The sequence below is a fragment of the Taudactylus pleione genome, unplaced genomic scaffold, assembly GCF_031769625.1.
Source record: "Taudactylus pleione unplaced genomic scaffold, aTauple2 ptg000201l, whole genome shotgun sequence".
In the NCBI taxonomy this organism is placed as follows: Eukaryota; Metazoa; Chordata; class Amphibia; order Anura; family Myobatrachidae; genus Taudactylus; species Taudactylus pleione.
In genome coordinates, this window is record NW_028284603.1 from 58,366,912 (window position 1) to 58,390,615 (window position 23,704).

General features: G+C 46.0%; 1 protein-coding gene across 2 annotated transcripts in view; it reads right to left on the reverse strand.

Annotated features, from left to right (window-relative positions):
• MTR (5-methyltetrahydrofolate-homocysteine methyltransferase) overlaps positions 1–23,704 on the reverse strand; it is a 153,878-nt gene that overhangs the window by 113,639 nt on the left and 16,535 nt on the right. Inside the window, exons 1-3 of one of the 2 annotated variants that reach the window (XM_088477397.1) lie at positions 14,073–14,338; positions 5,049–5,263; positions 2,452–2,541 (exon numbers count right to left, since the gene is read on the reverse strand). In XM_088477397.1, the coding sequence (XP_088333523.1) occupies positions 2,452–2,541; positions 5,049–5,263; positions 14,073–14,109 (342 nt within the window). In that variant the 5' untranslated portion in view covers positions 14,110–14,338. Of the gene's footprint in view, positions 1–2,451; positions 2,542–5,048; positions 5,264–14,072; positions 14,339–23,704 lie in introns of those variants that run through there. The other variant, XM_088477398.1, reaches the window with a different exon arrangement.

The following is a 23,704-nucleotide window of genomic DNA, read 5'->3' on the forward strand; positions in this document are numbered from 1 at the left end:
TTTGATGCACTGCTGCCCATCTGTGGGACTGAACAAGTCTACTCATTCTCTGTTCTGCTGGAGCATCCAGTAGCCGTTTTTACGACCACAGGCCTTGTGCTCAGACCCAGTTTTTTGTCTACTGATCCACGCTGTGTACACATTAACAACTGCTGCCCTCAAATCACCAGTGCAGCCATTTTGCTAATGCTCGCACCGCTGCTGGCGACACCAACAATCATTCCCCGTTCAAAGTCCATCAGATTGTGTCATTTACCCATTATGTCATGAGTGATGCATTTCATTAGTCTCTGCATACCTTCACCTTTCTGTTCTTTCACAGATTCAGCCATCGAATGCCAGCATTACAGATGTGTCCACATACATCTATCCTCCGTGCGCTACAAGTAGCATTACACAACGCGTGAGCGCCGAGTGACTTGTGGCGGCTGTAACACTGTAACGTAGCGTTTTGCGCGAAGATACACCCGAAGTCACACACAGAACATAGGCATGTCGCATATCATTTTAATCAGAAGAAGCTGCTTGTGCATTCTACTTGAATCGCTGTGCGAATAAGATGCATTTGAAGATAAAAAGTTGCACGAAAAGACGCTCGGTGCTACAGAGTCATGGCATGGAGCGACTAGAAGGGATGTTTAACGTGCAAGGAGGCTAAATGTATGTGGACACATCTGTATCTGCGGAATAGCTACTAGCTGGCGCTCGGGATGCCGGCGGTCAGAATCACGGTGACGACATCCCAACAGGGTAAGGATACTGACACTTGTTGGCCAGTATCCTCACCTTCCGACTAACCATCCCTGGTGCCTCAACCTAACCTCCCCCACCTAGTGCCTAAACCTAACCTCTCCCACCTAGTACCTAAACCTAACCTCTCCCACCTAGTGCCTAAACCTACCCTCTCCCACCTAGTGCCTAAACCTACCCTCTCCCACCTAGTGCCTAAACCTACCCTCTCCCACCTAGTGCCTAAATCTACCCTCTCCCACCTAGTGCCTAAATCTAACCTCCCCACCTAGTGCCTAAACCTAACCTCCCCCACCCAGTGCCTAAACCTACCCTCTCCCACCCAGTGCCTAAACCTACCCTCTCCCACCTAGTGCCTAAACCTAACCTCTCCCACCTAGTGCCTAAACCTACCCTCTCCCACCTAGTGCCTAAACCTAACCTCTCCCACCTAGTGCCTAAACCTAACCTCTCCCACCTAGTGCCTAAACCTAACCTCCCCCGCCTAGTGCCTAAACCTAACCTCCCCCGCCTAGTGCCTAAACCTAACCTCCCCCGCCTATTGCCTAAACCTACCCTCTCCCACCTAGTGCCTAAATCTACCCTCTCCCACCTAGTGCCTAAATCTAACCTCCCCACCTAGTGCCTAAACCTAACCTCCCCCACCCAGTGCCTAAACCTAACCTCTCCCACCCAGTGCCTAAACCTAACCTCCCCCGCCTAGTGCCTAAACCTAACCTCCCCCACCCAGTGCCTAAATCTAACCTCTCCCACCCAGTGCCTAAACCTAACCTCCCCCACCTAGTGCCTAAACCTAACCTCCCCCACCTAGTGCCTAAACCTAACCTCTCCCACCTAGTGCCTAAACCTAACCTCCCCCACCTAGTGCCTAAACCTAACCTCCCCCACCTAGTGCCTAAACCTAACCTCCCCCACATAGTGCCTAAACCTAACCTCTCCCACCTAGTGCCTAAACCTAACCTCCCCACCTAGTGCCTAAACCTACCCTCTCCCACCTAGTGCCTAAACCTAACCTCCCCCACCTAGTGCCTAAACCTAACCTCCCCCACGTAGTGCCTAAACCTAACCTCCCCCACCTAGTGCCTAAACCTAACCTCCCCCACCTAGTGCCTAAACCTAACCTCCTCGCACCCTAAACCTAACCCTCCCCCCTTAGTGCCTAACCCTACCCCTTCCCCCTAACCACAGTACTTACCGTCTGGATGCCAGCGCCGGGATTCTGACAGATGTCGGGTTTCCAGTGCAGGCATTCTAAGCGCCGGCATCCCGATTGTTGGGATTTTGACCGGATCCCGTACACAACTACATTTTTTTTTTTTTTTTTATTACTATTTATTTTTCCATCTTTTTTCCTGTTTTCCTGATTTTAGTTGAGGATGTCAGTTACCACTTTCTTTCCATACTGTCTACTTGCTATCAATTTGCTTCACAGAAAAGCAGAAGACAGCATAAGGTAGGTTACTTTCAAGCAATATAGTGAATGTTACAATCATTTAAAAAATATATAATTTTAATTATTTTTAGCCTCTAATCTGAACACTGACAACCGAGTAGCAAGTGTTAATTATTTTCTGTAACAATATCTATTTAAAATGCTAATACCAAATGTTTTGTTACAACAATGCATAATAAGAACACAAAAGAACTGTGACTCCAGCTGTATGGTCAGCTCACAATCATACTGATAACAAGGGCTCTAACCATGTGCTCAAGGCCATAGTCTGCCTGTGCGATACTTGTACTGCTGAATGTGTTGGTTTCCACGATATCTGCCCCACAGAGTAAATACTCCTGCAAACAAAACAAGGGAGACAATCTATCAGACATGTACTGGTATTTGAATTGAAAGACAGCTGGATAAATACACACCTTTATGTGTTTTCTGTAATTAAGAATGTCTAACAAAGAGAGCCATCAAAATAAACCTGGAGTATTCCAGAACAGGCAAAACACCTCTAGGTGCATATTTTGTCATCATTAAATATTTGCAACATATTCCCGAAAACCTCCTTTATCGGGGGACACCTGCAAATATTTAAAGAAAAAAACAGATGTAATATCTCAGATATCTGCTGTGGTCCCTCCATTTCCGACAGCAGCCACAGTCCCCATTTTTTTCTAGTCTTTTGATAAATGTACAGAGATTCTAGGGGATTTTTGCAGACCATACTAGAATCAATACAGTGGCAAGGTTTCCAGTCCAGGCGTACCTATCTTGTTAATTACTCTGGCCCCAGCGCTTTCAGCCCAGACCATACTGGGACTGGTTTTCACTATACAAAGAGGAGCATTCCAACTGCTTAATAACTGTAGTTTATACTAATCCATAAATGTCCTTTATTTCTCTACTCATGCTGTCTGTCTAAAGCAGGGGTGGGCAATTATTTCAGCTGAGGGGCCGTTGAACACTGTTCAGTGAACATTTGAAGACTGCAAATAAAATATCTATCATAAAAAAAACACAGTAAAATGACGGCCCACACTATGCGCGAAATAGGCTTTATTGAGCTGTAATTGGTATATGAATATGTGATTGCATGGAGCGGATCTAATGGCAGTATAGTGGGATGGGTCGTTGGTTGTGTCGGACGACTTAAGTGCTCATTCGCAGAGTGCAGATGGAGATGGGACGTCTGTTTCAGACAGATCTTTTGCACCCAGGAAGACGCTGATTTAAGTCCTGATACTAATGATGGTGGCAGTGGATGTAAGAAAAGTGGCCAGAATAGGCTTCCACACAATATTTAGTATACACGGGCTGATTCTCACATTACCACAATGTAGTAAGTAGGCAGTCGTTGCTATACGCAAAAGCGGACAAATCAGAGTCAGCCCTTTTATAAACTTCCATTATTCACATACAAATAATAATGGAGACAGGTAAAAATAAATGCAAATGCCTGACAACCCGAAAAAAAAAAAACTGAAGAGGCTTCAAACGCAAAAAAACTATGGAAATCAGTAAGAAGAGAAAAAAGTGCAGAACACAAAGATACACCAATGTTAAAGTTGTAAATAATATTGCCTTATTACTTATTATTATAGGGGGTTTTACAGCTGGGTCACTTTGTGAAAATCTTTCTATTCCTCCGTTACTCTGCACTGCTGCTCTGCGACTGAACTTCCTCATGCCTCGGCTCTGATAGGGGGAGCCGGGAGACCGTCACGCTGCAGTGCACCATGGCCTGTGTAGGCCGGGAACATAGAGCTGCACCCGGCTGTTCTCAGCGGTAGCCACAGTTCGGAGGTACAGTACTGTAGCGCAATGACAAGCGGCTTGTCAGGCCGATTGTCATTGTACAGTGGTGGGAAGCAGCGGGCCGGGCAGGAATGGCTCACGGGCCGTATTTTGTCCAACCCTAGTCTAAAGCTTTCTAACAAGGGAGAATGAATTTCTTTATTTTACTTCTCAATGTTTAGTCTGATAGGTCAGTAACATACAAAGTACTGAAATAGAAACACATTTATATATCATTATAGCAACAATAAACAAGTACATGCTCTTTATTTCCTTACTTGGCCATCACATTGCACCATGCACAACTTGAAAAATGGTCTAAAATAGCCAGCAGTCTAAATAAAATGTGTATTTTCTTTTAGCACACCTACAATGCCATAGCAGGACACTAATGCCTCACTAAGATAGGGGGGCAGGGATCATGAAACTGAGCGCCAGGCAGGTCATAAGGATGAGCCAGGTGACTCTCGGATGACTCTCCAGGCTGTACAACTAGGGCACCCTCGTCCTTGCGCCCTAGGTGGCGGCACCGCTTGCAAACCCTAGCTATTGCCCTGTCTCCTAATACAACTCACCGCAAGCTTGGACAATTTAAGCAAGCATTAATGTAAAAACCAAGTACATTGTTCTTCCCGGACTGTTTTTGGCGGGTGCACCACCCGGCAAGAAACCGCTTACCACCCGGCACTTTGGGAGCCTGCAAGTGGGGACAATATCTGGGAGCTGTATAAAAAGGACCAGATCCTACAAACTTTGCAGCTTTTTCATAATCAGACGACTGGGCCTCTAATGAGAAGAGGAAAATTAATATATAGAATGTTATTTCAAGTTTAAATGATAATGTCAGGGTTTAAAACATTTTTTTTTATTGCGAAGGCCCCCACCCGGCTACTTCTTGATGCCACCCGGCTGGAAAAAAATTCTGGTGAGAGCACTGAAGTATAATAAAAAAAGAAAAATTTTTTTGAAGTTCCACTTTAAATTAAGCAATGCATTGGTAAAAACACACATAGCAATACTAATGACACTCATGCTGTGTAGCTGGTTATTAGATTAATACCTTGTGAATTTTGTATATCACGTCAGACTGGGTGATACTTAAAAGATCATTATTTCCTTTTAAAGGTTTGCCGTGGTCTACAAACTCCTGCCCCCTGAAGGACTCCTCTGAGAGAGTATGTTGCTGGATCATAGTGCCCATGCCACCATCCAACACCATGATCCGCTCCCTAAGTATTGATTCCAGTTCTTGATGTAGGTTGATCGGGGGGTCAGCTGCAAAGAATGAAGAGAAATAAAATTTAAAACTACTCTGAAAGAAGACATAAATCTCAAACTAAATGAGAGCCGGTAATTCAGTTCTAAGCGGCAGACCACTTCCACCAGCATTTTGGTTTGTTAGTACACACATAGTCATTTTTCAACCATATTTACATACATGTTTGATATTAATCCTATCAATACCAGCAAGATTATTGTTGGGAATTACAGCGATATCTACTGAAAAATATCACATGCAATATTGCCCCAATTGCCAGATACCTTATGGTGCGTACACACGTAGCGGTCTGTCAGCAAGTTGACCGGCATGCACGGCCGATGGACGATATTGCTATCATCCATACGTGGCAGCGCATTGCTGGTCGAAGTTAAGTTGGTAGGGAGCATTTAAAAGAGAGATTTGAAAGATAACGATATCGTTATCGTTCAAATCTTCCTTTTAAATCGCTACGTGTGTATGCACCATTAGCCTCTTTGGCCCTCTTAAGAACATATATATTCAAATCAATATGATAAACCAGGAGATCCCAAACTCCACCATTACAGTCCATGTTTTAAGGATATGCATATTTGAGTCCAAATGGTTAAATCAAATTGACTGAGGTACTAATTACAGTAAGTCACCTGTGCTCAAGCATGGATAGCCTTAAAACCTGGACTGTAACGGTGGAGTTTAGGAACCTCTGTGAAAAGCTATCCAGTTGCAAATAATAATTTTTTGTAGAAGCTTTGGTAAATTTCATTTAGTTTTCCCCTTTATATTATATATAATTATATATATATATATATATATATACACACACACATCTGGAAGCATCATTAAAACACTGTCAAATGATTGTGGTTGTAAACAGTAATGCACATCCCCCGCATTTGTCAATTAGCAACATCTGTATTTCTTCCCAGTGATATTACTACCTAACTGCCTGACCAGTTATTATAGTCATTCATTTATACAGCACAAGTATCGCCCACAGCAGATTACAATTTACAGGTAACACAAAATGAAGTTTGGAACGCTGCTAGATACATGTTACTAACGGGATGGGTATGGGAGACTGGCAGTTGGAATGCCGGCTGTCAAAAGACCGACATCGCCATCCCTATGCTCAGAATTCCGACAGGGGCTAGGCAAGTATCCTACCCTGTCCCCTAACCCTCCCTACCCCGCACCCTAAGCCTCCCGGTTATTTCCTATACCTAACCCTCCCCCCTTAGTGCCTAGACCTAATGGTGCCTATCCCCAACCCCCCTGTCTGGAGCCTAACCTCCCCCCTCCCGCAGCCTAACCCCCCGTGGTGCCTAAACCTAACCCTTCCCCCTATGACTAACAGTTAACCCAGCCCGCTATACTTACGATCTGGATGCCGGCTGTCGGAATTCCAGCCTCGGCATCTCAACTGTCGGGATTCCGACCACGGGGTTCAGGCCGCGGGTTGGGATTCCAGCGCCGAGTTTTCCTGCAGAACATCAAACCTAGCGATCGCGGGAACGCACAAACGTCGGTACACACTAAGCAATGTAGGCATTTTGTCGTTACGAAGTAGCAAAATCGGCCCGACATCGCTCCAGTGTTCACCCAGATTTCTTTGATACAATACAAGAAATGTAACAGGGTGTGGGGTACTGAAAGTCCAGAGATGCAGGTTAGCAGATAAATTTAAAGTAGCAATGTTTAGTAACAGCTTAAACAACTGCCAGATAACCTCAATACAAGATCAATGGCCAGCCCGCTGATTGGCTGCGAGTGCCCGTCTCTTAGCCTATCAGCAGCCTGTTCCCATGGTAACAGCCATTGATTGGCTGGCAGGGCTCCAAGTGCAGGAACACACGTGGCTCCAGTCACTTTCGGGATCAGTGCTGTATGTACAGTATGTACATATAGCGCTCCTATGTGTGTCTGGAACGGTTTATTTTCTTACCCAAGCATGCTACTAGAGAATAGGGACAATCTTCACCTGGAATGCTACTGTACAAGGGGACTAACCGGCCCAAGTAGTCTTCTCGGTAGGCTGGTTTAGCAGGGTGCCGCACCCTGCCCAATTGTAAAATGCGCTCTGCCCTACCTACCGGTGCCTTGCTGAAGCGGCCTGTCGGGCAGCGCTCGTCACCGGTGAATAGATGCTGTGACCATACGTACGGCTTCTATTCACAATGATAGGTGAGCTTGGGTGCAGCCCAGTATGTCCGTAAGTGCAGGGCATGCCCCCAAGTGTGCCGAAAAGGGGACGAGTCTTAAAGATATGCCCCTTATTCTCATGGCCATGCCCCCCTCAACAAGCATGACTGTGCCTTTTTGACGGTCCGGCGCCAGACAAGGTAGGTATGTAGTGTGAGTGGGGGTGTCAGTGCATAGGTAATAAAATAATAACACATTCGGTGTGTGTATATGGTCATTATTTTAATATTACTTTACAGGGGTACTATAGGCACCAGCGCGCCCTTAATGCCCCACATGCTGGTACTTGTGGTACTCCAAGTACCAGCATGCTGGTGAGGCTTGCTGGGACCTGTAGTACTAATATAAAATACAATATTACTTTCAATCTGTTCTTTACACCTATCAACCCTGCACCCACCGCCAAGGTGTGCGACAGATAGCCCTGGGTTTCAGCCCTAGCCTGGGGCACCATGGAGAGGAGGGACCCCTCATTAGTGGGGTCCCCACCTCACCAGGAATCCATGGCCTGGGATGACTAGTTGGGGGGGGGGGTGAATGCTTTGGCCGGGAGACCCCGTCAAGTGTGTCCCCTAGCTGTGGCATTACCCTCCCCCCCAGTGGAGCCTGGTGCTGGTTCTAAAAATACAGGGAGCCCCTATGCAAATTTTCACCCATATTTTTAGAACCAGGGCCGGATCCAAAAGCCTGCTGCCTGTTCATTAAATACGGAGGGCCGCTACACATTTTCTCTCTGTATTTTTTTTAACTAGGGCTGGCTCAAAGAGCCCAGGGCTGGTTATGCTTGGGAGGGGGGACCCCACGTAACTTATTTTTTTTACTATTTTAACCATTTAATGGCTTTATTACACTCAGTAGCATGCACAGATCACACTGAACTGTGCATGGTTCAACTTAACACGCTGTTCAGGAGGTAGTTTATTTCAAACTTCTATTTTGGCCCAAATTTGCAATCACGATTCTTGGTAAATCCCTGTGCTCTATTCCGGTGTCTATGAAGGCTACTTGCGAGTTTGGCCAATGGTGCATTTACATCAATTTGTGTGTATTTACTTCATGATTTTACACCATTGTGGAAAATCTCTTCTCCATTCTAGTATGCTTAAAAAGGTATTTTGGCATGAAGATCCCCTGGGCCTTATAGAATGGTATCAGATAAGCTTATTCACATTTTGGGCAGGATGCATGACGCATCGCACTTGTGATGCGATGCATTCCGCCGGTTATCGTATGCATGCCGGCGCTGGCAACGCCGAGATGCATGACGATCCCCGCAAAGGACCGCTCTTTCGGTGGAGGGACTTCCAGGTCTATGACCCAGAATCCTTTCTGGCGTCCTTCTGCACATGAGTAGAAGGACATGCAGGCCGTGGTGGGTGCTGGGAGGAATCCAATTGGATCCCTCTATCACAGTGATTCCCAACCTCGGCCCTCAAGGCACACTAACAGTCCTGGTTTTAGTGATATCCATGATTGTGCACAGATGGTTAAATCAAAATAACTGAGGTACTAATTAAGTCACTTGTGCTCAAGTATGTCTATCCCTAAAACCTGGACTGTTAGTGTGCCTTGAGGACCGTGGTTGGGAACCCCTGCTCTATCAGCACTAGGCGTAGAGAAGTCCATAGGCTTCTAGGGGTAATGCCATAAGGAAGATGGCGTTACCCACCGCAACCAAGTCCAGGAGTGCTTAGCACTCCGGGGATTGGTGTATATGAAAAATGCGCTCAAACCCGCATTTTCTGGATTTGACCGCATGCATCTCTATTTGGTACACACATATTGCAACTTTACATTTACAACTACTGCACTATCAGATACTTTCTGTCCTGTTGTCATTATACAAAATGAAAAGGAGGGATTCCTGCTGTAACTGCTCTCTGGCATTCTTGAACCGTTTAGATCTAACAATACCACGAAAGATGTTCTGACACTAGACCACATCCCCCATCAGTTGTTTTGTCAGGACATTACACATGAATTAGGCTGTCAGGAAGATTTGGGGAGAAAGGAGGAGGAGGAGATGATTTACTGCAGCATCCTGCTTCATCTCTTAGCAAGGCAAAGTAAAAAGCAATATTACCGAGATCTCTGCTGCTGGAGTGGGGGAGAGAAAACTCCTACCTCCAGCAATCCCTACAAGTCCAGCAGCTCAATGCGCATGTGCAAGATCTCTCAAACACTGCAATAACCCGTCACAGGAAGACCGCCTCGGATGGTGCCATTAGACAGTACATATTGCAGCAGGTGATCTTGTGATATGTGAAAAGAAAAACGTTAAGCCACAAGAGTGCGCTTATCGGTTTTCAGTAACATCTGCGTGATTTCCGTCACCATGCAATATTAATCGACGAAAAAATCATTAGATGTTTGTAGAGAGCACAGAGAAAAGATTTTCTTTATGTTATCTGCTTTCATACATGTGGATGCAATGGGGGCAATTCAATTAAATGAGATGCAGAATAGTGCAGGGAATGAGTTCTCTGAGCTATTTAGTTGGCCAAGCTGTTAACCCGCGACTAGATAATTTCTGCTCGCACCCTCCTGAAGTGCCAGCAGAAATCTGACTAAACTAGTGCTGCATTGCTAATAGTGAGCTTAGCGCGTGCACTAACAGGATCGCAGACATAAGTCAGAGAACACCATTTACCGCGACTAAACACCCGGAATTAGGCCCAGTAAACTGCATCTCCCAACTTAAGTGTAGGGCACAATGGGGACAATTGAATAGCTCCGAGCACTTATTCCCATCACTGTTCCAACATCACATTTCATTGACTTGCCCCCAATTTAATTTCAAATAGCGCTAGTTATAATGCATTTGAAACTTATCACCTATTCGTATATTTCTCCCAAAGTCTGAGAATTGCAGGTCTCAAAGCAAGTTTCATAGCATACTAACAAAAGCTAGGTAAAACCCTGCACAATAAAAATTGCTATACATTCACCTCATAGGGGGGTATCCAATTAGCAGCGCTAAAGTAGCTCTGCTAATTGATTGCGGCGGGGCTATCCTTTTAGCCCCGAAGTGCCGCCCGACGTGGATATTTTTTGGGACTTGATGTGTCCATAATAAGGGTCATTTTTTCATCCCAAAAAAGTCGAAAACACATAGCGTCCGTGATAAGCTCGCAGACCTATGTGTTTTCGTGAGATATATCCTATTATTTTGTTCGAAATAATAGGATAGGGTGAAAAAATACTTTGGCGGAAAATGGGGATAATTGTTTGGGCGCTAATGGATCCCGCGATCGGCAAAAAGCAGGGATTTTTTCGCCGATCGCGGGGATCCATTAGTGCCCAAACAATGTTCAGGGCTAATTGGATACCGCCCTTAATATATACATTAGACCAGGGGTGGTCAACTTTCGGCTCTTTTGCATTTCCCTTGGGGCTCATGGCTCGGCAGCCCCCCACTGGTACTGAGAACGCTGATCTCTGAAGCAATCAGAGACTAAAGAAGCCTCTGATCGCTTCAGAGGTCAGCGTTCCCAGTAAAGCAGTGCACGGGTGATGTCATGACTTCACCCGCGATGTGAGGAGCCTGCGAGCCTGCTGGATCCAGTTAGCTCCAGCAGGCAATGGAGGCGGCAGCAGCGACGGCGGGACTCTGGAGCCCTGATGGCGTGCAACGGTGCCAGCATGAAGACAGGTAAGTTTCTTCATAGGAATGTGGGCGGGGAGGGGGAGCTAGTACTGGGGGCATGACTACAGGGAGCATTGCAGAAGGCAGAAAAGGCACAGCTACAGGGGGCATTGCAGAAGGGGCACAGCTACAGGGGGCATTGCAGAAGGGGCACAACATTATGGGCACTACTGCCTAAGAGTCAGAAGTGGGACAGCCAGAGAGCTGGGGGGATGATGCCTGCTTCCATGCTTATGGGGTCAGAGTGGGGGCTGTTGAGATAACTCCGGGGGGGTGGGGGGGGGTGGATGGATTGATACATGAGGGGCCGCTGCAGTGGCATGGGGGGGCTGCTAAGACACATGAATGTGGGCTGAAATGGCAAGGGAGGGGGCTGGAGTGACACATGGAGGAGCTGAAGGGTGTATTATGTGGTTGTGTATTTTATATGGATGTGGTTTTTAAAACATATTTTATGTGGATCTGGCTTTTTTCAGTGTATTTTATGTGGTTCTGGATTTCAACATGTATTTTATGTGGATGTGGTTTTTTAAATGTATATTATGTGAATCTGGCTTGTTTCTGTGTATTTTATGTGAACGTAGCTATTTCAATGTTTTCTATATTACTCTGCCGTTTTCTTTCACTTCAACAGTGAAAACATGATATTGGGAAGTTTATGTAAATAGTTTATTTTCAATGTGCTGGGCTCGTCCCCAGTGTGACTAAAAATTGTGGTGTGACACAAGGTCATGCTCCTGCGAATGTCATGCCAAAGCGTGTGCACAAAAATGGGGCGTGGCCTTGTGACAGCTAGGCCACGTCCCATTTTTTGCACGCATGCCTTCGGCGCGCATGCTATTGGCTCTTAAACTTGACTACAGATATTTTGGGGCTCTTTGCCTCTGACTGGTTGGCCACCCCTGCAATATACACATAAAAAAGGGAGAATGTGTGAGATTAGTTGAAAGTTCGGTACAAAATAGCCATTTAAGCCTTTAGGGAGCATATTGCTTTGAACAGACGCAGGCTCCTGCTGAAGCAAGTGTGAAAGTGTCATATCTGACACAGCCAAACACGTGTTGAGAAAATAATGTAAACAGGATCTACAGCATCTAAATACATATGCTCTCCACAGAGAACCCTAGGTAATGTAAACACCAGAGACTCTTGAAAATGGTGCTAGACATAAAGTTGTTTAAATTAATCTTGTATAAAAGTATAAACACAGCAATATCACCAGAGCTCTGGTAAAATAATAAAAAGATATTAACAAGTATAAATGTAATGATGAATATCTTACAGTACAATCTTATTAGTCAGTATTACACATAATATATATATATTTAACTCTTAAATGTAGAATGGTAATTTATTATGGCTAGATATGTATTTTCTTAATACATATCTAGCCTAGCGCCGGCCCTGTGTATGCAGGTGTTGATGTTGCAGAGTTATGTAGACACACACCAGCATATGACAAACTATGAACAGCCCAGTTACTTAACCAGTGGTGTTGATTTATTGGAATATAGAACAGGTACAGCCGTACTAACTGTTGTATACACACTTGTGATAGAGCGGAGCAGGGTTTAATACAGCTCACCAGAGGTGAGAGAACCTATTCCTTGCTGTTAAGAAGGGCAATTGGCCATGCAAGTGTGGTCGTTGACATCTGTTGGCATAAGACATCTAATAGCCCCCACATCAGAGGCTGATTGTCGCAATTCCCAGTCCCCATATGCCTGTAAGATTTCCCCGATTTGCCGATCCCGACCATCAAATAATCAGGATCGGCAAATCAGGGTTTTTTAACATCCTAAAGCTCCCAGACTAATCGCCGATCATCGATGCCCGTGGTTTTGCTCTCCGATCGGCTGATAGGATTCGGGGGATCGGCAGGGCAGATGTATGGGCTCCTTTTGTCACTGACCAACCTTCCATTCTTTTTTCCACCATTAGATAATGTGAAGTTTTAAGTATAATCTATAAAGGCTAACCATTTTTAAACGCAACATTGTTGTTATTTTAGTGTTTGAAGTTGAGTACTGCAATTGTGGGTTTTCTGACATTTATCAAAGTTAATTTGAGGTAAATTCCCCGAAAACACCTGTTTTCCGGGGTTTACCTCAAATACTAAGTATCCCCCAGATGTATGAAGGAGGGACCGCAATCCCTCCATTGCCGCTGGCAGCCGCCTCCCCCGTAGGTTTCTATGGGGGATGCGATGCTGCCAAATGTATCAATATCGGGAATGCGAAGCATTCCCGATATTGGCCCCAGCAGCTAACGCCATCTGAAGATAGCGTTAGCCGCTGTAGCCTATGGGGACTTTACGCATTTCAACCGGTGGAGGGATCTCCCAGATCCCTCCGCAGGCAATGAGCGCCGCGCATGTGCAGTCCGCGGAACTGCGCAGCTCCACATGCACTCCGGCCACATCGCAGGTACGTGCTCCTTTCAGAGCCCGTCTCCCTGCATGTGCCGGTACATACATTCAGCCGTTATGATCGCATTTTGCAATGCGATCATGGGCGGTACTGGATTCCCTGATTGCATTGCAAAATGCGATCATTAATAAATGGGCCCCATTCGCTGATAGGTGTTATGTTGGTATACAATACAGAAATGCTAAACTTCACAGACATACTGGAGATATAACAACTGAAATGTGAGCATAATAAATACAAAATAAGATTACTGTTACAGCAGTTGTAGAAATTCGTCATATTATTAGTTTATTTCAAAGGTTAAAGAACAAGTACAGAAATAGAATATAGAAATGAACGCACAGACCACTGTCCACAACTTTGCTACATTCCTGCAGGTCACCATCCACAACTTTATAAATCACAGGTCCAGTAATATTAATAGTTTCCCAGCAACAGCTAATTCCCTAACAGTTACATAACAACACTCTAGGGAAACTGGGTCCACATGTGCAGTACATATAAATATAACACAGAGACACACATGGTGCAGCTGCTGGCTGCCATTACCCGGGGTGCCGGTGGCGTGCTGGATGGTGGGCGGCATGGCGAGGCTGAGCACGCAGCGGGCAGTGGTGGTGCCGGGACTTGTCTCACTACAGAACGAAGATTTCGGAGCAGCAGCGCGTACGATCTAGTTACACGAAGCACCGGTTTCTGGCCGGGGTTACTGCTTCCTGTGCTCGGCTCCGAGTCTGGACATGCTCACTAGCTGGTAGCTGCAACTCATTCAGCGCTGCTGCTGGGGCCGCCTCTATGTGTGCTGCTGCCTGTAATTGCTTTGCCAGATAGTGTATACTGTCACACACCGCACTGATTGCATAATATAATAGTGTGTGAGCGGCTTCACTTAGCAACTGCCAACATGGTAGTTTTACACCCTTTAATTACATCAGATGGACACATAGGGCTGGATGTATCAACCCCAAAAATGCGGTCAAACCCTAGAAAACTAGTTTTAGGAGGTTTGCTACATTGGATTCTCTATATGCAGTGCCATACTTGCCAACTCTTCCTGATCATAGGCGAAACTAGAAATCTGGTAATGGGTGGTCCCAGTTTTAGCACCACGTCGGATATTGTGTTACTGTTTCATGAAAAATAAAATCTATCACATATTGGCCCTTGTTCAGTTCCGCTCTCAAGCGCTATGTGCTCGCAAGCGGGTCGATGGTTGTGCATTGCGCGTGCTCAAGCCCCGTAGCGAGTGAAAAATTCACTCGCATCGGGGCTCGCTACAAACGGGGCGGCTGTCGATGTTGATTGACAGCTCGCCCCGTTTTGTAGGCGGGGTGGGGGGGTGGCTGGACATACGGAGGCGTTCTTGAAGGAACGCCTGCCGTTTGTGGGTGGCCCTACTGACATCACCAGTGATCTATTAGAGCCGGAAGCTCACTGGGGCTTGCGGCAGACGAGTCCCTACCACGGGGAGCTGGACCTAGAGAAAGTGTACTCATGTGAGCGCCAAAGACGTGCGCGCGCACAAATAGGGGGTGTGACCACGAGAAAAGGGCGTGTCTTTAAGACTTACGGATATGCTGGGCTGCCCACAAGCGCTGCTGTCTTTGATGCTGGGCGGCATCCATTCATCGTCGATGACCGATGCACCGCTATTTTTCCGACCGGTGGAACCTTGAGGCCCGCGGATGGGGACAGCACCCAGCAAGCTGTTTTAGCAGTGCTATATGTGTATATATATATTCTAGAGTTGCAAGGGCAGGGCGTCTGTTAATGTAAAGTGGTATGTCCACTGAAATAGGGGGCATGGTTTTGAGACAAGCTCCCCTTTTCATTTTTCACAGCGCTTTACAGAGAATATTTGGCCATTCACATCAGTCCCTGCCCCAGTGGAGCTGAGAATCTATATTCCCTACCACAGGGAAGGCAGAGCAACTGGAGCTTGTGCTCCGGGCGCTTGCTGGGGTGGAGGGCGCTGCCTGGCAGGGCTGTATTATCTAGAAAGCGGACGTTAGACTCTGACAGATTGACAGTCAAAGGGTGTGTGGTAATGAGCACTATTCTAGAAGGATAGTGAGGGTGTGGGTGGAGTTAGAGCTTAGGGCACCAATAGTGCCAGGGAGTAGAAGGGAAGTTGCCTGTTGTTGGTCCCCGGAAATGCTTCCGTGGTGGTGCTGATAACCGAGATACAGGCTGACCTAAGTGGCGCAGTGTAGGAGACAATGAAGAGTCTGCTGCTGCATTAATATATATATATATATATATATATATATAGTAGTAGTAGATGGCCGGCACTCCTGTCCTTAGCGAATATAACTTGCTTCCGGTGCCCTCTAAGTACCACCCTAGGCAGGGTGAAACAGAAATAAAGCGGGGTTTCAGCGGCACTCAAAGATGACTATCAAACTGCAGTCCTTGTATTTATTGATAGTTGTCTTTGAGTGCCACTGAAGACCCAGCATTATATATATATATATATATAATATAGATATATATATATATATACAGTGCTCGAAGTGGGGTGGTATACGGCGGTATGACACACCGCTACTTAATTTTTGCCGCTGTAGAGTATGTACCAGCGCTGATATCAAGTATGGGATACCAGTGCTGGAACAGCAGTGGCATTGTGTGGAGATGTGTCCCACTGGAGACACATCTCAATCGGCAGCAGTGCTGGCTGGGACGGAGCCGGGACCATTGGCTCCTGGCTGCACTGCTGTTTAAAGCTAGCACTGGCTACCAGACAATCCCGGCTCGCGAACCAGCGGGGAGCCAAAAGAAGGGGCGGATTTTGTAATCTGGCGCCTTTCGCTAGCCAATATCGGCTTGCAGACAGTCAGCCAATGAGAAGCTGCAAAGTAGCAGCTTCTCATTGGCTCGCAGCCGGCGCTAAATTTAAAGCCACTCCTTCTTTTGACTGAGTCACGCATCCTCGGAGTAATCTGCATCGCGGATCCCTATTCCCTCGCTGACAGCTGGTTCAGGGTTTGGACTGTGGACATCTGCTGTCAGTTCTTGCTTCCCTCCGAGTAGCCTCGGCCATCAAGGAGACCCTTGAGGACAGTCCTCAGGTCAGAGGTCTGGCAGTGAAGGGGCTGTAGAGTGCTGCGTGGGGGTGGATTCCATTTTCCATTCCCCCACCTCTAAATTCCCACTTTGAGCACTGTATGTATATATATATATATATATATATATATAAATTATTTTTATTTGCTCACCTTGGCACATTTGCTTTCCCAAGTGTTTTGACCATTTTGAACAATAGTAATATTGATTAAGTCAGCAAAATGTCAATGTAATAAAGAAACCGGGAAACAAGATGATAGAATGGATGGACGGACAGCAGAAAGATATATATCAGTGTTCCCCCCCCAAAAAAATTGCCAGCCGGGATGAATCAATAAGTAGCTGGGTGTGGGCATTTTTACAATAATGGAATGTTGAAATCTTGATCTGATCTGCCTCTGCCCTCCAGGCTGACGTCACCCGACACAGTGCCACGTGCCGTCAGACTGGAGGGGAAAGGCAGAGCAGATCAGGATTTCAACATTTCAGCACTGTGATGTGGCCAACAACTTGCACCGTGCCTACATTCATATATGTAACATTGGTGTAGCATGACTTTCAGCAGCATCATACTAACGGGTTGGGTTACAGGTGCCGACGGTCGGGTTCCCGGCGTCAGAATCCTGACGTCGGCATCCTGAGAGGGTTAGGATACCAACACTTGTCTATCAGTATCCTCCCCCTCCCCCTCGCCCTACCCCTCCCCCTCCTAGGGGTGATTCAATTCAACGCAATGTTGAATAGTCGTGGGAGGGAGCTCCCGCAGCTATTCAATTCACCGCGCTGTTTGGGCGCTAAGGATTTCTTCTCGCACCCCCCTGGGGATGTGAGGAGAAATACGACCAAAGTGCAGGGCACGCAGCTGTTTTTCTGCTTAGCGCGGAGCTAACAGCCGCGCGCCTGGCACTTTGGTCAGAGAATGCCGGTTAACGCGCCTTAACACCCTTGTTAAGGAGCAATAACCATCATTCTCCGACCACACAGCGCACTGAATTGAATAGCTCCGGGAGCTCAATCGCACCCCTAGTGCCTAAACCTAACCTTCCCCTTCCCGCACCCTAAACCTAACCCTCCCTTAGTGCTTAACCCTCCCCCTAACCCCTGTACTTACCACCGGGATTCTGACAGGTGTCATGCCGGCATCCCTACTGTCTGTATTTTCACTGAATCCTCATACTAGCAAAGTCAGGCACTGCAGCAGGGGAATGTAGGCCACGAAGACTGGTTGAGAAATAAAGAGTAAGGGGGAACACTGTCTGTCTATCTATCTATACTGTGTATATATATATATATATATATATATATATATATACACACACATTTTATTTCTACTCCCTACATTTTTTTATTACAGATAAAAATTGTTAATGAATATGATTATGATGGCTTATATAGATTCCATATACTGTATCTATATTAATCATGCATTATCAAATTTGTCTGAAGTAAAAAAAAAAAGGAATAGAAAAAAAAAAGAATATGGTGTTGGAAGATGCTACCTATACCCATTTAGGTCAGTACTCAAATAAATTTATGAAAATCAGGGGTTCTCTGCCAAGGGCTGTCAATACAGACTTAATGCAACCCCCATCCTTTCCCCTGCTAGCTGCAGCATGAAGAATTGCCTTACCTGGGGGAAAGCAATATAAATTGCTTTACTCCGACCCCCTCTGCTCTTCCAATACGTCTTGCAGCAGTGGCAGCTGGGCTTTCAGTGTCACAGCACACAGTCACTGACACTGAGGAATCCTCTCGCTGGTGTCCTCCTTTGTGCAGAGCAGCACAGCTCCTCCACAAGCTCTTCATCACAGAAAGCAAGCGCGCACTGACTGACGTCATGCGCTCGTACATGACCTGATTCACGATTGGGCTAACACACAGGGGAGGAGCTCGGCAACAATAAAGGTAAACTGGTCCTCCGGTGCAGCCAAACAGACAAGACTTGCGTTACTGACCAGGCGCCACGGTCGGCCACTCATTAAATATGGCGGATCGGCAAACTGGGCTAATGGGAGGTCCGGTGCACCCCCGGACCACCCCGCAGTTTCGCCTATGTTCCTGATTGTCAGGGAGACTCCCTGAAACAGTAGCAATCTCCCTGAAGAGCATAGCAGTCTCCCTGATTCTACCTTTTTCAAAAGTAGGCAAGCATGATAATCACTAAAGTGGTCCGTAATGAATATCAGTGATATCCGCTGCAGCCTGCCGTCATACAGTCGCCATAGCATTGTATGGGGCTGTATTCATAGTACTGTAGGCTATCTCATCTATAGATGGTGCTGCCTATAGAAGTCTATGGGCTTCTTACAGCAGACTTCCCCTGAGAGGAAGAATCTCTTTCTGACCCCCACCTCCCACGTAACCTGCACATGTTCAACGGCTGGGCATGCACAGCAAGGACCCCCGTGTCATAAACCCGGAAGTCCTCAGAACACAAAGGACAACTCTTATTGGAAGAGCTGTACGTTATGTCTTTAATCACAATTGGAGATGCATCCAGCGTTAATAAATACTGCTATGCATGCGGTAAGTGGCGGGATGTTGTTGCTTGATGCATACGGCCAAGTCAATCAACCCCTTAACTGGCGATGTTGCATATATTACGACCGCAGCCAAAAGTGCTTTAGCTCGTAAGGTCGCATCACTGCTTGGTGACCAGAGAGTCAGCTAAGTTATTTTAATTATGGGTTTTTTTTGTGCTACATTTGAGAAAACATCCTTTACCAAGTAGATTGCAAATTCAGGAATCACACTTCCATCACAGAGGGATCTATTCAGCAACAGTGACGATGTTGCCCAGAATATTATCAGGCAACATCGTCACAACTTTTTATCAATTACTAAAATTTAAGTAAGCTATTCAGCAATAAAGTCTGCAGGGACAGCGGTTGCAGTTACACACTGTCCCTGCGATGTTACAGAAGGCATTGTTATTGGTTTCCAAAAACAATACCTTTTGTTTCTGCTACTGCGCATGCTGAGTCATGCGTTTGGGAATAGTCTCCGTCCCTGCTTTGAGGTGACCGCTGAATACAAATACAGTCCAAATCCAGCCTGCCCAAATTGATTGACATGTGCACCCAGGCTTTATATTAGTCTGTATAGACATATATTTATGTGCTTTCATATTTAAAATTTATATATAAATTTTAAGTATAAAAGCACATAAATATAAACGTATACAGACTAATATAAAGCCTGTATACACGTCAATCAGTTTCGTCAGGTCTAACATGCTCTAGTTGGACTTACCTGTCGGCGGTCACCGCAAAGCAGGGACGGAGACTGGGCGGAGTTACAAGATGCTGCAGGGACTTATGGGAACATTTCCCTCTGCCCCTGCAGTTTTCGGGAAATATAATGTATTTTTTTCATATAACGCCACTCTGAGATGGCGTAATATTTTTTGGAGTAATTTAACGCTTTTTGCTTTGCTGAATAGCAAAAAGCTTTAAAGCACTGTAGAGATCAATGGCTGATTCCTACAGTGCGGTACTCTGCGAGATGGGATTTAATGGGGAAGATAATTGCATTATCTACTGCATTATCCCATTGCTGAATAGTAGATTTATATATAAAATGCGGAACTGATAGTTTCAACATTTTTTATGAAAAAAAATAATTGCTGAATAGACCCCTTATACCACTTTCAGACAGAAAATGGTAAAAAACCCTGACTTTTGCGTACCGGGTTGTTTTGCAATTCTCTGTCTGTACCCCCTTTCAGACAAAAGAGCAAATTACCGGGTCAAAAATTTCAACCCGGTAATTTGCTGATTTACACAGGTATTTCTTCTGTCTGAGAGGGTCAACCTGGGACTAAATTCCCGTGTCTCCGACCCTGGTAAATTCCTGGGTCGAAGTCTCGGGAATTTAGACCCGGGATGACCATTTCAGACAGAAAAAGTTCCCGTGTAAATCACCAAATTACCGGGTTGAAATGTTTAACCCGGTAATTTGGATTTCTGTCTGAAAGGGGTATGAATTCCTACCTATCTATACACTCTAAATGTCGCTATTTAACGTTATAAGTCGCACAAGAAATAATTGCTTTCCAGACTTTGATTGTTTTTCCAAAGCACAAAAAGATATTACTCGCCAAAAAGCAGATAGTTACACGCTGTGATCTAAATACAATTAGCGCAAACAGATTATACAATCACTAGGTACAGTCGAATACATACGCATGCGCTCTGAATCCACATTCCCGGCATCAACTATGAAACCTCCGTCAACAGCAAAGAAAAGATGACTGACTAGCAGGTTCAGGGTGCTTGCATATACACCCTTGCAGAGATAGGCAATACAATAGAACAAGTTGGCATAATCCGATTGGTTCTTCTTCCTGGTTCTCCTGTTACGATGCAGTTCATAAGTCAGTTTGTATTGTAATAGTTCAGCCTCCAACAGCTTCTTTGTGTCCGTTTTCCCGCCGAAGAACAAGTCTAAACTGGCTAATTACATTACATGAACAGAGTGCCTGATTCAGACCCGGTCGCAAGCGCTGAGCGCTCGCAACCGGGTCGATGGTGGCCCAGAGTGCATGCGCACGACGGAGCCGGCTCCGGCGTGCGCATGCGCGATACCCGGATAGCGACGGGCAATCCGTCGCTCCAGGTCTCGCACCAAAGGGGGCGTGCTGTCGCTGTTGAGTGACAGCACGCCCCCTTTGGTGGGCGGGCCGGGGTGTGGCTGCCCAGACGGAAGCGTTCCCATGAGAACGCCTACCGTTTGGGGGCGGCCCCACTGACATCACAAGTGATGTCAGTGGGAGAGCTTTCGGCTCTGTTTGAGCCGAAAGCTCTCTGGGGCTTGCGGCCACGAGACCCTACCACTATCGCGATCATCCACCTTCTTGCCGCTCGCATTAGCTGTGAAGTGCAACCCACAGCAATGCGAGTGGCCAGGAGGCCACTCCATAAAAAAAAAAAGACGCCCTGATTCAGAGCGAGCGCTCTGTTAGATCGTCCGGCTTTGAATCAGGGCCAGAGTACATTTCAATGCCTATCTCTCTATGATCCATAATTCCCAGACACATGTTGTGATTTCCTTGCCGATGGAACCGGAAATCTGCAAATAAACAGTGGTTCAGAATGGCAACAAACACGGTCTGCTTATCATGTACTAAACCTGAGATCTTAAATACACTCGCTTATTACATAATTAATAATGAATAAAACCTCGGATATTAACCTTAATGCTAGGGAACCTTCCTATGTAAGTGTGCAAAGTGTAAGTGTAAGGATATTAAGAAAAGACGCTAGTTAGCGTTGTGCGACTACGTGTTTGTGGAGTACACCGTGGTACGTGTTTTGCAGGGTTGTTCATATTATATGATTTAGTAAATGTATGTATTTATATAATGAGGACTTTTAATGAGGACATTGTTCTATTGCGTGAGAATCGCACAACGCAAAAAATAGCATCGCCGTATGTACTTATAATGTGTGAGATTCGCTAAAATGGCGCTGGGCGGCCATTCGCAAAATGGCGTCTTGTTGCCATTCGCAAAATGGCGTTGTGCAGATTTTAATTCGAACAGATTCTGTCTCAGCCAATCATCCGGCTTCGACAGGGGTATTAATCATTGTTACAGAAGGATGGTGAAAACTTATTTGTTTTTCCTGAAGCATGAATCACCTTGTTATTTGCACTGTTATTCCGCTCCAATATAGATTTTTATAAAACAGGCTAATTCAACACCTGGCCTATCCAGGGAGGAAAATCAGTAAACAAGTCTGTCAAAGAACAGTGCATGATGCAGAATCAGTCATTTAAATGGCGCTGGAGGTGGTTAATAGCTTGTTGCATAGTGGTCAAATTTGCTTTCAGATGGTTTCTTCTAACCTGAAAGGTTTAAATTAAATAACCTTAAGCTTAGTGTGCCCTGTTTCATTGATAAATTCTTAAGGTGCCCATCCACTAGGCCAATGGTTCCCAAACTTTTAGAATCCCGGCGCCCTAGTGTATCAGCATTTTTTCCTAGGCACCCCTGGGCCAAAAGTTTCTTATGGAGACATTCAGCAAAAATTAAATGAAGTAAATTGTACTTACCGTATATACTCGAGTATAAGTCGACCCGAATATAAGCTGAGGTACCTACTTTTACCACAAAAAACTGGGAAAAGTTATTGACTCGAGTATAAGCCTAGGGTGGGAAATGCAGCAGCTGGTAGTGCCACCAGTAGTAATTCCCCCTGGTTGTGCCCCCAGTAGTAATCCCCCCTGGTAGTGCCCCCAGTGGTAATCCCCACTTTCAGTGCCCCCAGTAGTATTCCCCCCCTGGTAGTGCCCCCAGTGGTAATCCCCCCCTTTTAGTGCCCCCAGTAGTAATCCCCCCTGGTAGTTCCCAGAGTGGTAATCCCCCCTTTTAGTGCTCCCTGTAGTAATCCCCCCTGGTAGTGTCCCCTGTGGTAATCGCCTCCTGGTAGTGCCCCCTGTAGTAATCGCCCCGTGGTAGTGCCCCCAGTAGTCCCCCCCCAGTAGAGAGACGTAATAAAAATAAAAAAATAAACACTTACCTGAAACCCCTGCTCCTGGTCCCGCCGCTAACAGCTCCTCCGGCCGCTTTGCATGGGAGAGACGTCTCTCCCATTACCCACTGCGGGAGCCGGAAGATGGCTCCCGCAGTGGGAGCAGCAGCAGCCGCTGAGAGTCTGACAGACTCTCAGCAGCTGCTGATTACAACAAACACACAGCTGCCGGCTCTGGCGGCTGTGTGTTTGTGCTGTATAGCACTGACCGAACTCCGTCCGGTCAGCGCTACACCACTTCACTCGAGTATAAGCCGAGGGGGTACTTTTTCAGCACAAAAAATGTGCTAAAAAACTCGGCTTATACTCGAGTATATACGGTATATGTCACCCTTAGGTTCAGTTATGTGGTGGTTGACAGGGCTGCACACCTTCATATCCACATATTTTTTGAATGACAGCCATTAGAACTGGGTTTGCCTATCACACTGACTAACAATCATTTTATTTGGTACTGGATCACCCCTGCAAATGCCCTGAGGCACCCCAGGGTGCCACGGCACCCAGTTTGGGAACCACTGCACTAGGCGATTTAATTGAGCGATTGAACAATATCGTTCAATCGTTCATAAATCGATCGCA